We start from the raw sequence: 14,450 nt of genomic DNA, 5'->3' as shown, positions 1-14,450 counted from the left end.
ATGAACTGAATCAGAGCATGCCCTCTGTATGCAGGTTGTCAAAAGGGTGTAACAACAATATCTTAGGAACAGTTTGGTGCGTGAAGTTGAAACTAACAGGGCTTGTTGTGAGGGATTTTGAACTAACCAAAGGAAAATGTTTGCATCCTAATGCTACTAATTCTACTCGTACTACTGCTACTCTTACTATTTTTACTGCTTATATTGCTATAGCTGCCAGTAGAGCTGATACTACTACAATTAATTCTAGTGCTACTACTACTGCTGCAGCATAAAATGCGCTTTACTGAAAACAAAACAAGTTTTAAATATTTTCCCTTTTCTTATTTTCATAAATAAAAACTATCAAAACTTGAAGGAACAAATGTCAGTGTATGTAAATTAAATTGACAAATCATGGTCATTTGCTTTTTTTGTTTTTGTTTTCGGTAAAGTTTAAATTATGTTCTGGTCTTGAGAAGGAATTCGGGTTATCAGCACTACTCAGGTTAATGTTTGCTCGTTTTGAGATTGACTCGGCTATCTATTGTAATTTCTGTTCGTTATTTATTTATTGATAGTGATTTGTGGTAGTTTTGCGCTTGGAAGATTATTTGACTTTATTTCTGCTCATTCTTGGCTTAATTGAGCTCTTTGCTTTTCTTTGAAAAACTTGTTTTGTGGAAAGAGTTTTTGAAATTAAGTATCAGAAGTGATACTGTATTATGAAAATCGGATCGTCTTTTTTACTCAAAGAACAAAGACAAACTTCTTATCTAAAATCTATGATACCAATATTTTCTGATGTATACATATATGTATATATATACATATATATATATATATATATATATATATATATATATATATATATATATATATATATATATATATATATATATATATATATATATATATATATATATATGTTTGGAATAAATATATATATATATATAATATGTATAATATAATAATATATATAATATGATAATATATATAATATAAATAATATATATAATATGTACCTGTTTGGAATAAACAACGAGTGAAATACTTTTGAACGTGTTAGATAAATTTATAAACTTGTATATGATTAAGGCTTAATAATTATTTATGGATTGTGGCTGTGAGTTAGTATTCAGCACTACTATCATCTGAGTCGTGCATTGAAATATTCGGATTATTTGCAAATCACTGGATTACTTGCCCCACTCAAAGATAAGTTATTATTTATTCTCATTGCATACATTTAGCCAGTGTGGATCATTTCATAATTGTGCTTATTGAGAACTTCTCTGTGGATATACCTTTTTCACTTAATTGTTTTTGGACTGATGCCGAGCCGTGAGTGAAATTTGCTTATCATGGACAATTGGAATACCAGTACGCTTTATTATTGCCCAGTCTTGAATTTTGCTCAGCACAATCTCGATGAGGGGTTGGACCATCAGTCTATTATGAAATACGCTAGTGATTTTTTCCCGTATGAAGATGTTCTTGGAGCTAAGAAACTTTTATATAGCAATTGCTTCCCAGATGAACCTATACCTCGTCGTTCGGGACCCAGTGCTAACAATAGTTCATTGTCGGACATTATCGCTACTCTTTCTCGCTGCTCTGCAGAAAATATTGATATTCCAGAGTTCGTGATCAAATCCCCCTCTGAAGTCCCTAGCATTCCGGCGTCAGCTTATTCTATCCTTACCGCCAAAGTCAACCAGTGCCTTGATCAGTTAAAATCGCTTGCTCACCTCAATAGTCCAACAACGTCTATTAATAGTTTTTTGATCTCAGATAGTAAGGGTACCAATCACAAACCCTCGTACGCCGTTGTTCTTAAATTACCGCCTCCAGAACTAAGAGACCCCGTTTCTCGCAAGGAAAAGCTTGATTCTTTCGCCGGACATGACGGTATTGTGTCGGTAAAGTCCGATCCGGTAAGGAAAAGATGGGTTGTTGTTACGCGGGATAAAGTTTCCGCCAATTCTCTTGCCACATCTGCTGTTGCGAGCTATCCAAATATTCTTGCTAAAGTGATTGATCGCAAACCTCTTGGAGTAATTAGGGGACTTCCCGTTAGTGTTTCTAGCAGTATACTCATCTCCGTTATTCCTGGTCTTGTTGAGGCCAGCCAGATCGGCTCTTCTCATACATTCCGTTTAGAGTTCCTTGATTCCGCTGCACTAAAATCTGCCATCGCTACAGGTCTGCGCTTGGGTTATGAATCTTTTAAAATATCGGAATACAAAGAATTGCCCAGACGGTGTCTTAGATGCCAAAGTATCCATCATTCGTTAGCTCACTGCCCATGTGCCCCGAATGAGATGAAGTGCTCTAAATGTTCTGGATGCCATTCCAATACTAAAGACAATCCTTGCTTAGAGGCTCCGAAATGTGCCAACTGCGGCGAAGCTCATGTTTCCTATAGTATGAATTGCCCAGTGATAAAACGCGCTCTGAACTCTGCTCCAAAATGAAACAAGCCACTATTTTAAGTTTTGCTTCTCTTAATATTAACGGCACAAAAGACAAAGACTTGTTAATTAATGAATTATTAGTCCATGACATAGTGTTCTTGCAAGAACATCTTTTGACCAAATCAAACGTTTCTAGCCTGAAGCGATCTTCTGTCCACCATTTTTTTTCGCAAGAGGCCAAGAAAACTAGAGGCCGCCCTTCTGGTGGCCTAGCAATTTTTTTCCGTTCCCCATCAAAGCCCTCTGTGATTCATTGTGATGAACAAATACAACGTAGAGACAATAGGGAAATTTTTTTAAGACAATGGAAATTATTTATGTAGATATTTCGGCCCTATGTCCAAGGGCCGTCTTCAGCACAATACAAGAATAAGAGAGAAACTATATATATATATATATATATATATATATATATATATATATATATATATATATAAAGAACTTGCATCAAATTGTGAGAATTAAAACTGATTAGTTAAAAACACTTATTAAAACATTTTTTTTTTAAATATAATGTTTTAATAAGTGTTTTTAACTAATCAGTTTTAATTCTCACAATTTGATGTAAGTTCTTTTATATATATATATAGTTTCTCTCTTATTCTTGTATTGTGCTGAAGACGGCCCTTGGACATAGGGCCGAAATATCTACATAAATGATTTCCATTGTCTTAAAAAATTTTCCCTATTGTCTCTACGTTGTATTTGTTTGTTATGGAAAGGCAGTGTGGTCTTCTTCGCTATTTTTCATTGTGATGATAACATCTTAGCGATTAAATGTGACAGTACCGCCTTTATAAACGTTTGCTTACCTTGCGATCGACGTTCTATAGCATCGTTCACATCTTTCGCTAAATGTTGCTCCAGTTTAAAGTCTCTACTCGAAAGTCTACGTTTGAAAGGCCTAAATTGGGTTTTAGCTGGTGACCTTAACTGTGATATTCTTGGTACCTCCGATAGATCAATCCTCTTGCTAGAATCATTTCCTAGCATATATCACGTCGCAGTTAAGAGCCTCCCATTCACGTATATTCATAACAGAGGCTGTTCAAAATCGAACCTGGATCACGTGATCTCTTCCAGTTCCAGCTTAATATCATCGATTGTCAGGGTGGACGAAGAGAAGATTGATGACGATCACCTTATTCTTAGCTGTAATTTGTCCTGTGAGCTATCTGGCAAAACACTTTTGGCTCAGCCGAAGTGGCATACGAAGTTGAATTGGGATCGTGCTAATGTCCCACTATACCTTGCTACGCTAACTGCTTTACTCTCGACCATAAAAGTGCCATATCACCTGCTGCAAACGTCAGTTTCCTCGCCTTCAAGTACAGTTGACCTAAATTTCTATTATTGTCAAATCGTCCATTGCCTTAAATCAGCTTCCAAAGCTGCAGTGCCTGTGGATAAAGTTAGGATTGGTACAAGAAAGCCTAATTGGAACGTTGATCCTGAAGTAAAACGTGCTAAGCAAAAAGCCAAATTTTGGCTACGTATGTGGATATCATGTGACCAACCATCTTCCGGAGCTGTTTTCTCTGTGAAACAAAAGTGTAAACTTGAATATAAGGCCAGTTTGAAGAGGGCACGCTTAATGCATGGCCAGGCCCCACCGATAAGGCCTCCTGGAATAAGGTTATTAATAGGGAGAAATGTTCCCCATCTACCCTATCTTGTGTCCAGCTAGCTAATTTTGTTGATCATTATAAGCGTGTGTTCAGTGTATTTAATAGTTTTCTTCAGTCTTTTTATTATAAGTTGCTTAAACCGCTTTTACCATACCGTCTCCTGCAGGCTCATGTCCATCCTGTAGCAATATCTGAAATTCGCCGGGCTTTAAGAAAAATTAAGCGTTCAAATAGCCTTGATGGTGACGGCCTTTCTTACCGATTTTTTGCTTATGATTATCCTGCTCTACTTAACCATCTACAAATACTTTTCCAGTCTTGCTTAGCACAGTCGCTTGTTCCTGATAGTTTCCTTTGTGGCCGTGTAACGTGTCTATTCAAAAGCGAGGCAAGGACCCCGCGTCATGTGTGAATTATCGTCCCATTACAGTATCGTGTTTCTTAAGTAAGTTGCTTGAACATTTGTTACTACCAGAAATTGAGTCGAATTGTGATTTTACGCCTTTTCAATTTGGTTTTCGGAAAAGTTTCGGTTGCTCCCATGCACATCATGTTTTTTTACGGTAATACTGGTTTGTCTTCTATTGCATATGCAGATGACGTTCTTCTTGTTGCCCGGACTCGCCGTGGATTGCTTTCTAATTTTACTATATTAACCAATGAATTATCTAAGATTGGACTGTCAGTTAATGCGTCTAAATGCGAGTTTATTTGTTTTAATAGCCCTTATGCGGTCGCTCCATTCGTTGCTGGGACTGCAATTCTGCCATGTTCTTCTTTAGTTTGTTGGCTTGGTCTGTGTTTCGGCCCAACACTTTCCACTACCTGTTCATCCCTAGTGAATCAAGCCGTGAAAAACCTACGCGTCGCTTACGGAAAAATATCCCCAAACAAAAGCCGTTACAACCGCAACGGTTTGTGCATGATTTATAATGCTTATTTCGTCCCTGTGCTTATGTTTTTATCAGGCATGGCTCATCTGTTTTGTAAGAAAGATCGACATACTCTACGCACGGCTTATTTCAGATATTGCAAATTCCTCCTCCGGCTTCCTAGATGGCACCGAAACAAAAAAATAATTGCTCGATTTGGTATAGTAGATGTGCCTTCTCGGATTCGGTCTTCCAGTGACGATTTATGTAAAAAGACTGTCAACTTTATTCACGTTTATGACCCTCTGCAGCCTTTTTCCCATATTGATACTGGTTGATTAGTCCATGTTGTCTTTTGTTAGTTTGAATTTTGTTTTTCTTCGCTGTTTATCGTATTTGTTTTTGTTTATTTATTTATAATACTCCGTACTTTGTGTTTTTTTATACTTTACGGGTAATAAAGTTCATTCATTCATTCATTCATATATATATATATATATATATATATATATATATATATATATATATATATATATATATATATATATATATATATATATATATATATGTATATATATATATATACTTAATTTAAAATATATACTGCAGAAACTGATTTTAACAAAAATAAAAATTGTCCAGCAATTTTTCGTTTGCAGACCATTGGGCGCTTTTTTGTTAGTAGTGTCCAGAGTATGATACCGCCTCACTACACCACTTATGAACAAACATCACTTTTACTAGCATATTTATTGGTAAATAACACAAAACTAGAAAGTTCTTTGATAAATTTTGAATCTATTAAATAGCCTAATTTCTAAATGGCAAATTTCAAAAATTCTGAATTTTTCAGAATTTTGAAAAAGCAAAATTTTCTTTAAGGTTCGTTTGTAAAAATACAAAATGCCAATTATTTAAAAAGAGACTGCTTTATTACATGTCTGAATAGCTGTAAAACCGAAAAAAAGACAGCATACGAACAGACCAAAGTATATGAATTTTCGAATCTAAGAAAGTAACAAAAGTACTAATTTTTGTCAAAATCTGATAATATTGGCGTTAAAATGTCGTTTTATCTTATGGAATGCCACTCTAATGAATATTGATAGTGTGAACGTCTTTTCATGACATTCACAGTAGTCCATTAATTAGAATTTTCGTAAGACTGTGAAATCTATATGATGTAAAAATCTAATTTTCATTCTGTTTGCCCTAGAGATTGTCTGAACAGAAGCTAAAAACACTCTATAGTGATCTAAAAGTTCAAGAAAAGGAGGAAATTGTATTAAAGAGAGCTATTGCAGATGGACTTGACAAAGAAGGGCTCAAAGAAGCTGAAACTAGAAGGCGCCTGAAAGGTAATGTCAAAGTTCCCTTTTAATGTGACATCGAAGTTTTAGACAAACAGTTATACATCAGTCTGTCTGAATTAAGTCAGACGTGACAACACATTACTAAATCTCAGCAGATGAAAATAACCCCTTGACTTAGAAAAGAGGTTTTTTTAAGAAATTAGGAGTAAAAATTAAATTAACCTAGGGGTACAATTAGCTGACTCTCGGCTAACAAAGAGCTTGCTTTGTACGCTCTTGGATGGTAAAAAGCCTGCTTCGCAGGCCTATCAACTTGGAAGCTCAAGCTTTTGACCTGGGTTTCCTGACAGTTTACCGTAAAGGTGTTGCTAAAAGTGTTACCATATCTGTCTATTATTGGTCCAAGTCTCATTCATTTTATTCAGCACTGTGGCGGAACTTTTTTCTCTCCTTTTTTGGCACAAAATGCCTTGTTTTTAATCGGACGCTATAATAAGTGTAGTTTTTTTCAAAGTTTTTGTTTTTCTATTTTATCTGTCACTGCAAAAAAAAAACGATCGTTTTCTCGGCATGTTTTTCTTGTGTTTTGCCTTCCGTAGTTGAAGGAAGATGTTCCAAGCTGACGATATGCGGCTTCGGATCAGTTTCTGAAGATTTCCCAGCAGGATATATCTTTGAGCCGAGGTATTTGATAGACTGGAAGTCTTCTATGTTGAGTACTGTTTAGGGTCACAGGGGTTTCATCCATCCCAGCCGTTTGCATGGTTGTTGTTTTCGTTAGACCTATTTGGAGGACAATTGAGAGCGTCTTATCTGCCACGTCGTCAGCATCGTTAAGATCTATGACGGAGAAGGCCGGACTCACTGCAGCACCTGTGTACTTCTAGGACCTTAAGGACCCAATGTCCTGGGCAAGATCCTGATTATATATCATTTAAGTCTCTATTGCTCAGTAGGGGCCTCCCCCAGGCCACTCAGCGTTTCTTAGGTAGCGATAGAGGAACGTCCTACAGATATGTAGGGTACCTACATATGAGGCACGGACCAATTAGGGACCTTGTCCCTGGAGGTTCATAATGGAAACTGTGGCACCCTCGCCCGGTGCCGTGAACACTGGTGGAGGAGGAAGAAGGCCCCTCAAATGTTCACTCAATGGGGCCCACCGGCTGTGCACACGTCCCGTGAGTTACAAACCTTCTCCCAATTATGGGTTAAATTGCATGATGATACAAAACACCATTGTGGAAGGATCCTCTATAGGAGGACAACCGTGGAAGGGCATAAGATCCAGACTTATGGAAAGCGGCATTTATGGACACCTGCAAAGGGCTTTCTTGACCATTTTGAGGTACCTGCAAAACTGGGGACCTTGCAGTCAACTCTATTCTCACTTGAAGAGTGGTGCCCATCGAGGAAATTATAGCCAAGTAAACGACACAGCATTTGCACAGGATTCTGATTAAAGGATAATTCTTCAGGACTTGGTCTGTTTTGATGGGTCTTTTCGGGATGAAAAAACTTCTTCCTAGCTAATTTATCTACAATGGGTTGCCTCCCCTTAGTAGCATAATATTTGTAGTCCTGGATGTATATTGAGTCGGAAGTAATATACTTGAGCCTGTCTGTTCAGAATTTCGACACTAGTTGATAGAAGAGCATCGCCAAGTGCTGAAAACCATGTCAAACAGTTCGTGGTAACGAACTGTAAATAAGGAGCGATCCGGCTCAATAGGAACCAAAACTCTAAAAAATTGAATTTTGATATCAATAGCTACATCAAAAGAATCGCATTTTAATGCTGATTTTAAATATATAAGTTTCATCAAGTTTAGTCTTAGCCATCAAAAGTTACGAGCCTGAGAAAATTTGCCTTATTTAGGAAAATAGGGGGAAACACCCCCTAAAAGTCGTAGGATCTTAACGAAAATGACACCATCAGATTTAGCGTATCAGAGAACCCTACTGTAGAGGTTTCAAGCTCCTATCTACAAAAATGTGGAATTTTGCATTTTTTGCCAGAAGACAAATCACGGGTGCGTGTTTATTTGTTTGTTTTTTTTTTTGTTTTTTTTTTTTTTTTTTTCCCAGGGGTCATCGTATCGACCAAGTGGTCCTAGAATGTCGCAAGAGGGCTCATTCTAACGGAAATGAAAAGTTCTAGTGCCCTTTTTAAGTGACCAAAAAAATTGGAGGGCATCTAGGCCCCCTCCCACGCTCATTTTTTTCCCAAAGTCAACGGATCAAAATTTTGAGATAGCCATTTTGTTTAGCATAGTCGAAAATCATAATAACTATGTTTTTGGGGATGACTTACTCCCCCACAGTCCCTGGGGGAGGGGTTGTAAGTTACAAACTTCAACCAGTGTTTACATATAATAATGGTTATTGGGAAGTGTACAGACGTTTTCATGGGGATTTTCTGGTTTGGGGGGTGGGGTTGATGGGAGAGGGCTTTGTGGGAGGATCTTTCCTTTGAGGAATATGTCATGGGGGAAGAAAAATTCAATGAAAAGGGAGCAGGATTTTCTAGCATTACTATAAAAAAACAATGAAAAAATAAACATGAAAACGTTTTTTCAAATGAAAGTAAGGAATAGCATTGAAATTTAAAACGAACAGAGATTATTACGCATATGAGGGGTTCTAAAAATACTTTAGCATAAAGAGCGAGGTACTTAGGAGGAGATAAATACCTCGCCCTTTATGCTAAAATATTTTTAGTGATTTCAACTATTTATTCTACGGCCTTTTTGATTCAGGGGTCATTCTTAAAGAGTTGGGACAAAACTTACGATTTAGTGTAAAGAGCGAGGTATTAACGAGGGTACAAACCCCCTCGTAAACATAATAAAAATATAAGAATATAAAAGTTTGTTACGTAAGTTAATTCTTAAGTTACGTATATTTTTTACTAATAAAAACGTTCGTTGAATATTAAAAGTTCTAGTAGCCTTTTTAAGTAACCGAAAAATTGGAGGGCAGCTAGGCCTCCTTCCCCACCCCTTATTTCTCAAAATCGTCTGATCAAAACTAAGAGAAAGCCATTTAGCCAAAAAAAAAATTAATATACTAATTTCATTTCAATAATTTATGTGCGGAGAGCCAAAATCAAACATGCATTAATTCAAAAACGTTCAGAAATTAAATAAAAAAAAACTAGTTTTTTTAACTGAAAGTAAGGAGCGACATTAAAACTTAAAACGAACAGAAATTACTCCGTATATGAAATGGGTTGTCCCCTCCGCGTCCCACGCTCTTTACGCTAAAGTTTGACTCTTTGCCACAATTCTACTTTTTAAAACAATTAAAAACTTTAGCGTAAAGAGCGTGGGACGCGGAGGGGACAACCCATTTCATATACGGAGTAATTTCTGTTCGTTTTAAGTTTTAATGTCGCTCCTTACTTTCAGTTAAAAAAACTAGTTTTTTTTTATTTAATTGTGATCAAGATGGGCCCAGGATTGCACAAAGCCTCCATTCATTCTGGAGTTACCAAGGGACGTCTTGCTGTCCGGTTCTATGCTGGCTTGAGCGCTTTGGTGTAGAATTGAGAAGATGTGTTGGTCCCCGTCCTGTATTGGCATCCGGAACCATTGCTTTTTCTGAGGTCAGAATAATTTCAATGATTTAAAGAACATGAAAATTGGAACTCGGAATGTTACGAGGTTGAGAAATAACTATCGTATCGACATTTTGACTGACGGATTCAGACGATTCGAACTGGATTTATTAGAGGTTTCAGAAACTTTCATAAAAGAGGTATCTCATGGGTAGTAATCATGAAATTAGGTGATATAGAATTTGTTTGCTGAGGCAGGAAGGAAGGGGTACATAGACAGGGAGAAAGGCTCATGATGAATGAGGAAGCTGTCAAGTCTTGTTTAGGCTGGGAAGGTATTCAGGTTGCAGCGGTAGCTAGCAACCTAGTAAGAGACGACCAAGTCGCATAATAAAGAACAAAATAGCCCATAACCCTTAAAACTAGAGTCAGATAAAAAAAAGTATACTATAAGAACCGCCTTGTCCCCTGTCTTGAAACGAGGAAAACATATTGGCTTGAAAATCAAGAAAAGTGGCTGCAATCGCGATATTCTGTATATACGGTATCTTTTTTCTTTTCTTTTTTCTCTTATCCTCAGATAGTGGGGCACTGGGACATCAAAGAGAGCAGTTTAATGGCTCATTTTAAAGGAAATTTGCGTTTGAATACCTTTTGTAATTAAAAATAGTATTCTGAAATATAATCAATTTTTTGCGAAAAACTGCACTTTTCTATAACACTTGTCATAGCTCATGTTATTAACATTAGGAATTTGTCACATCTACGTGCTTTTGTAACTAGCTAAAAATATTTAAAATAAAATCAATACTTTAATTTTATTTTTATAAGAAGCTTGTAGACATAGTTATGTAAAATGCTCTAACTTTTTGGGAGTTTAACAACAAAACACGATTTGTCAGCTGAAACTATAATAAAGAACGAACTCTTGCCTATACTAATCTGGGTTGCAGCGGTAGCTAACAACCTAGTAAGAGACACGTCCAATGCTAAGAAATGTAATAGCCAATTACTCCTAAAGTCATATCAAAACAAAAAGTACACTATTAGAACCGCCTTTTCTAAAAACCCTATATAGGAAACTTACCGTCCCTTGGCTTGAAAAAAGGGAAATATATTGGCTTGAAAATCAAGAAAAGCGGCAGCAACCACGATATTCTGCGTAAATGGTATCTTTTTTCTTTTCTGTCTTTTCTTTAGATAGCGAGACACTGGAACCTCGTAGAAAGCTGTCTAATGGCTCATTTTAAGGGAAGTTACAACATATACTGCCTTTTGCAATATAAAAAGAATAATTTTTAAAATAGAATAAATTTGTCCACTAAAAACTGCATTTTCCACAGCATTGTAGTAACTGTTTATATTATACACTATTACTTTCGATATATTATATTACGTTTCATATGTATATTATACACTATTACAGTCGAAATAGTTCTTTGTAAACCGGGATTTTAAATTAAAATGCAAGCATTCGAAGGAAAAAACCATTGCGTATATTCAACTTAGTTAGCTGTCTGATTCTTTGAGGTTAGTCTCTTACTATCCCAAAGAGGGAAAAGCTATAGGCCTTTTCCTGTATGTAATTATAAATATCGTAAATAAAGCTATCTTTATCCATATAATATAAGTCAATGTTTTCAGTATATTTCGGTTTCATGTATTCATAATGAATTTCATACATCAGTAACTTAGATAACTCTAATCCAGTGAATCCAATACAAATAGGTTTACTTAGATTTATTTTGGCTACCGCGAAATTCTTGCTAAAGATTATTTTCGATGCAAAAAAAAAATTGTATGATAATTTTTTATCTTTTTTTTATCACTATTGATTATTTCAATACTAGCTCCTTTTCTGACATTTTCCATAGTTTTCCCAAAACAAGCATTATTCATTAATTTAAAGAAATTGTTCTCGAAATCATTTGTTCCCTTTTGTCGTAATTTAGTATTATGATTGATATATTCTTTTAAATAGGGTGAGTCTGTAAGTGCTAGTATTCGATGCACTTTTTTCAGCCTTAAACCATATTTTAAATAAAATTTAAATCAGTGGTAAAACAGGAGCTAAACTTCCTAAACTTCCTAAATTGCCCCTACATTATCCTTATTCATTTCTGATTTAACGGAATATCTTAAAAATGGATAATAGTATCAAGTGTTGTTTTCTTTTAGATGGTCGGGTATATTAATAAATTTATAATCTATTCATGTAAATTCTGAGACATTCCCCAACCGTATAAGCCATTATAATCTAAATACATTAAAATAATTTAAAGGGTTTTTTATCAAAGGTTTTCCTATATTTATTATTAGCCTTAGCATATCTTTTTACACATTGAGATACACCGCCTCTTATTCCCCTTTCTATAAATGGACACATATCTTCGTCAGAAAGTAAGCGAATTTCAGCTTTAGACTGTTTGAGAAAAAATTCCATGTTAGTCCTAGTGCTGAGAAGAAGTGTAGTGGATCTATTTTATAATTATTTAAACATACATTTTTGAAATTTTCAACGACATCTGACAAAATTACAACATCACTTTTAAGGTATAATTTAGTGTAATCTTATAGTGTTTTACATTTAGATAATTTGCAAATAGATTTCGCTCTTATTTATTCTTCTTCAGAAATATTTTCCCTGTTAATCTACAATAAAACTTGTCCATTTTTAATGATAGAATACTAATCGCTCATTTAATGACTCAAAAGCTCAGGGTATCAGTTATAGTAGTATATGCCCCTGTAGAACCGACTGACGGAGATAATAATGGTTCAGATGAATTTTACTTACAGTTGCAGGAACAAGTAGACAGGGTCCCAGCTAGAAATGTGGTGTTTTTATTCGAAGATTTTGACGCCTGGGTCGGTAGAAATAGGAATAGACGTTATCCTAGCCTCGGTAAATTTGGTCTAGGAAAAGAAAACAGTAATGGCTACAGACTGTTGCAATTTTGTAGGTATAACAATTCAGTTATAACCAATACGGTGTTTGGTCATAAAATGGCCCATAAGCTAACCTAGTATTTACGTGATGGTAAGACAGCAAACTTTATTGATCATGTTATTATAAACCGAAGACTGACAGGATCAATACAAGATACTAGGGTGTATATAAGTGCTGTTATTGATGCTAAAAGTAAAGGTCACCATCTGATAGTGTCTAGGGTTAATTTAAAGCTGAAATTTCGGAAGGGTAACTACATCTCGGGAAGTTATGATGTTGGTAGACTCCAGGATGAAAATTTGGGAGAATATTTCCAGGGACAGTTGAATACTAAACTGGAGAGTTTAAAATTTGACAACGTGGGAGATGGGTGGAATAATTTTACGAAAACAATTTGTGAAGTTGCTGATGATGTCTTAGGGAGGAAAGTTAGGACCGCAGCTAGGAATATTTAGGAAAAAGCTTTATGTTTAATAGAGAGGAGAAGGGGCTTCTACAGGAATTATCTGGGTTATAGATCATATGAAAACAAAAGGAATGTAAAGAAAGTGAAGAAAGCATTAAAATATGAACTAAGGAGGTGTGAGGTGGAGACCATGGATAAAATTGCCGAGGATTTCAAAGATGCAGCTAGACGGCATAATAGTAAAATATTGTACTGGCATGCTAATAAATTGAGAGAGATTAGTCAATCTGGACTTGTCCCAGTTAAAAATAGGAACGGGGCCACAATTAGTGTAAGGAAAGAGTGAAAGAGAGATGGTCATAACATTTCGAGAATATGCTAAATTGAGATACAGTTGCAGGAAAAGATATAAAGGAAAAGGAAAAAGTTTGTGATACCTTGGATGTTAAGGAAGATTTGTTTTGTGAGGAAGAATTAGCGACAGTACTAAAAGGATTAAAAAATAATAAAGCTCCAGGCACTGATAGAGTGTTAAATGAGTTTCATAAATATGAAAGCTCTGAGGTCGATTTGTCAATCGACCTTGTGTCTCCGGCTTGACCCTTGTTTTATATTGTGTGTGTTATATAAAGGTTTCAATAAAAATCTTGAATCTTGAGGCTAGAAATAAGTTACTGAAGATAATGAATATGATTTTTGAAAAAGAAGAAGTACCTAACGATTTTAGGAAAAACTAAATTAAAACACTGTTTAAGGAAGGCGATAAGAGTGAGTGTGGTAATTATCGAGGCATTAGTCTGGTCTCTGTAGGTAGCAAATTACTTAGTAATATGACACTTTTTAGACTGAGAGATGCTGTAGATATAGTTTTAAGAGAAGAACAGTGTGGTTAAAGAAAAGGTAGAGGATGTGTCGACAAAATTTTCACTCTCACGTTAATAATTGAGAAGTGCCTGATCTATCAAACACCTTTGGTCCTCAGCCTTATAGATTATGAGCAAGCGTTCAATTCTGCTGATAGAAGAGCTTCAGCAAAGGTTTTATCCTTTTATGGTATACCAGACAAATAGATTAAAGTGATTGGTGCTATGCACGAGAATAACACTGCTGCGGCTAAGGTAGGAAATGAGATTAGCAGCTGTTTTAGTATTGATTAGCAGCTGATAATCAGGAGTTAACCAGGGATGTGTTTTATCCCCCTTTATATGGATCATTTTGATGGATCTTGTCTTAAGAAGCACAGGAAAGGCAATGGGAGACCACGGA

General features: G+C 35.7%; 1 protein-coding gene across 1 annotated transcript in view; it reads left to right on the top strand.

Moving 5' to 3' along the window:
* Positions 1–14,450, top strand: part of LOC136031852 (alpha-2-macroglobulin receptor-associated protein-like) — a 69,656-nt gene that overhangs the window by 16,028 nt on the left and 39,178 nt on the right. Inside the window, exon 2 of the mRNA XM_065711715.1 lies at positions 6,173–6,314. Within this exon, the coding sequence (XP_065567787.1) occupies positions 6,173–6,314 (142 nt within the window). The remainder of the gene's footprint in view (positions 1–6,172; positions 6,315–14,450) is intronic.

The sequence above is a fragment of the Artemia franciscana genome, chromosome 10 (assembly GCF_032884065.1).
Source record: "Artemia franciscana chromosome 10, ASM3288406v1, whole genome shotgun sequence".
NCBI classification, from domain to species: Eukaryota; Metazoa; Arthropoda; class Branchiopoda; order Anostraca; family Artemiidae; genus Artemia; species Artemia franciscana.
The sequence above is the reverse complement of the archived record's forward strand: the minus strand, read 5'-3'. Positions and strand labels throughout refer to the sequence as shown.